General features: G+C 49.8%; 1 protein-coding gene across 1 annotated transcript in view; it reads right to left on the bottom strand.

The window, feature by feature from the left end:
• Positions 1-562: 562 nt before the first annotated feature.
• The window catches only part of METRNL (meteorin like, glial cell differentiation regulator), a 22,689-nt gene continuing 20,212 nt past the window's right edge, over positions 563-3,039 (bottom strand). Inside the window, exons 3-4 of the mRNA XM_026051450.1 lie at positions 2,101-2,160; positions 563-1,415 (exon numbers count right to left, since the gene is read on the bottom strand). Coding sequence (XP_025907235.1) covers positions 1,099-1,415; positions 2,101-2,160 — 377 coding nt within the window. The 3' untranslated portion in view covers positions 563-1,098. The remainder of the gene's footprint in view (positions 1,416-2,100; positions 2,161-3,039) is intronic.

Raw genomic sequence — 3,039 nt, 5'->3', positions numbered from 1 at the left:
GATGTCTCCCTCGTTTCGCATAGGCAGGGGCTAGGACTGAGCCTGGCCTAGGACTGAGCCTGGCCTGTCCCTGGAGCCACCGGCCGGTAGGAGCATCTGCCTCCCACGTTGCTGCCAGCCAGCACCAGTAAATGGGGGGACCGGTTCTTTGGATCCGCTCCCAGAATAACCCCATAGGCATCGGAGTGCAGAGCACTTAGAGCCTTGCCTGGACACGTGTCTAAAAAGCTCCAAAAATAGATCCCGCTTCCCCTTTGAAAAATATTGCGGTTCCCAATGCCTCACAGGAACTCGGTTCCCGCTCGGGGAAGCCACAAAATAAGTGAGCGGCCCAGAATTGATCTATGAGCACATCTGGTCTAGCAGAGGCAGGCCTAACAATAAAGCAAAAATAAAGATTTTAAACAGCACATGTCTAATCCAGAGGCCTTTATTGCTCTGGAATGGAAGGAATTTGCCAGCCTGCACAAAAAACTGCAAGCGGCAATTGTACATTCTTCCAAATAAAAAAAAAGGACACACACACACGAGTTTGGCTCCATAAATTTCTGTCATAAGAAACAACTTTGAATTGTACACCAAGCTTTTTACAAAGCATCAATGCTCCGATGGTTTACCGTGCTCTATCACATTGTTGGCCATTTATACAGAATACACCATACCAAATGCTACATCAGCTTAAGACTTTTTTTTTTTTTTTAAAAAGAAATTAGTATTAAAAAGATACAAAGGCATGTCGGCTTGCATTTGGGTTTTCTCTCTCTTTTTTTTTTTTTAATTAAGACATGGGAGTTTTCTTGGTTTGTTTTCCTACGGAAGACACTAAAAAAATATAATAACTTAATTCGTAAGGGCAAGATTGGTTAAAAATCTCGCCTTGCTTGCTTGGCAGCCTTCTGAGCTCGTACCTCTGTTGCTTCCATTAGTGTAAGAGCCCGCAGGCTCCCGGTGTGTCCTGCGGGGCTCAGTCCGCACTCCAGATCTGTCCATGCTTTCAGTTACTGATTTTGTTCGGAGTATTCACCAGGGCCAGGAAAAGGAAATATTCCTGGCCAAATGCTAAAAAAAAAAAAGCGATCTTCAGCCAAACAGGGGGCTTCAATCTGGGCCAATTTCGCACGGGTTTAGCCCTTTGTCTTTCGCCTCTTTGTACATCCTTTGGAAGTCTCTGAAACGAGGGGCACAGCCTAACCTGGCTTCCCCAAAGTGCATGCGTCCCGTGAAGAGGAAATCTCCGTCTCCTGGTCTCACCCCACACTCCAGCAGGGTCTTTATTTGTCCTCGCCAGTTCCCACTTTCCCCAGTGAGCTGAAAGACTTTGCTCTTCTGCCTGTAAAGTCTGCTCACGCCAACATGTATTATGGATTCTTGCTCCTCTTCCTCGTTGGTCACGTCTTGAATAGAGCCTCTGATAACTGGAAACAGAGAAAAGGGCATCAGGAAGGGTCACCCAAAACCATGCAGGAAGGGCTGGGTCCAAACTCAACCCCATGCAACCAAGGAGCTTGAAGGGGAAGAGATTTCCCTACAACACGCCTGGCTTTCATCCCTATAACTCCCAGACTTAGGCTTCTATTTGTGACCTCCAACATGAGCCCAGCAAAGGGCACTTGCATATTAAATTTAAATACAAAAATAACTGCAGCAGAGAACAGCACAATGGAGAGTTTTAGCAACAAGATCCGCGCTCCGAGCTCTCTGACAACGTACTTTCTGTTCTGCAGCCCGAGGAGCAGCCAGTATTAATTTCCCCTTCAAAAAGGGAAGCATGGAGAACTATTTGAACTTTTGATCTTTTGTCAGCAGCCCGTTTTAGGGCAGCAAGTAAAGGCCTTTGCTAGATGCCCCCAAGAAGTCTTTGACCTCCTGCTCCCGGGGTGTCATTCGTTGTCCGCTCCGGGGACGTGCCCCATGTTGATGTCCCTCACACCACGTCCAACAAATCCCTTCTGCCCCCATCCCGGGCACACGTCCTCCTTGGGCAGCATTCCCTGCTGGTGAATTCCCAGGTGTCTCACACTGTTCGTGGAGGTTTGGCAGCAGAAGGCCCAGGCAGGAGAGGCAGCAGAGCAGGAGCAAGAACAAAGAGACACAACTCACCAAAATCGCTAGTGCAGACAGCCAAGAGGACTTCGGTGTCACTGCATGGTCGGCAGGGAGCTGCAGGCAAAGGGTGAGAGTTAGCAAGGGCCCAGAGGATTAACACGGTTAATAAATAGCTTATATTTAAATCAACAATAAATAAATAAATAAAATTTTAAAATGGAGTGGCCAAATGGTCCAAAGGCCCAAGAGACATCAGTAACCCCGGGAGATTGTTGTCATTAGGCAGGAATACGGCTCTCTCCAACACTCCTGCTGGGCTATCTCTGCAGCAGGCACCCCCACGCTCGCGGGCACGATGCAAAATATGTTTAGATACGGGCCGCGCCGGCAGCGCCGTACGCTGCGGATTCAAAGCTCTCGGAAAGGCTTTGAAGATCATTTGCCTTTTAAAGCCCTGACGGCAGAGCTTCTTTCCTTGCGATTTCTACGAAGCGACGCCGGGCTATTTCGCAAGCCGTGGTGGCTACCACCACATCAAAGAGGCAGGAGGTTACGGGGCCGGGGGGACCCAGCGCATGTGTGTGAGGGCGTCAAGGCGAAGCGGAAACTCGAGCCGGTATCTGGTGGAGCTCCAGCAGCACAGAGACCATTTCCTGTACTGCTGGAAACGTTTGGATATCTGCACTAATCTAATCAATGCAAGAATGTGGCTCACTTTGTACTCAGCCAGCTCCCTCGCAGCAGAAGGTGCTGCCGCTGCACTGCAGATGTTTCTGTAATGCCCTGTCGAGGCGAGGAATGTGCTCGCTGTGAGGGCTGCCCTGCCAGTGATGCTGATCCAGTCTGGCCGTGCCAGGAAAGCGAAAACCCATCCAGCACCCAGCAAAGACCCATGAGCGCCCAGCAAAGACCCATGAGTGCCTGGCAAAGACCCATCGAGTGCAAAGACCCATGAGTGCCCAGCAAAGACCCATGAGTGCCCAGCAAAGACCC

This window comes from Nothoprocta perdicaria, unplaced genomic scaffold, assembly GCF_003342845.1.
Source record: "Nothoprocta perdicaria isolate Ctin4 unplaced genomic scaffold, notPer1 scaffold_75, whole genome shotgun sequence".
NCBI classification, from domain to species: Eukaryota; Metazoa; Chordata; class Aves; order Tinamiformes; family Tinamidae; genus Nothoprocta; species Nothoprocta perdicaria.
Note: the sequence above shows the minus strand (reverse complement) of the source record. Positions and strands in the feature narration are given on the sequence as shown.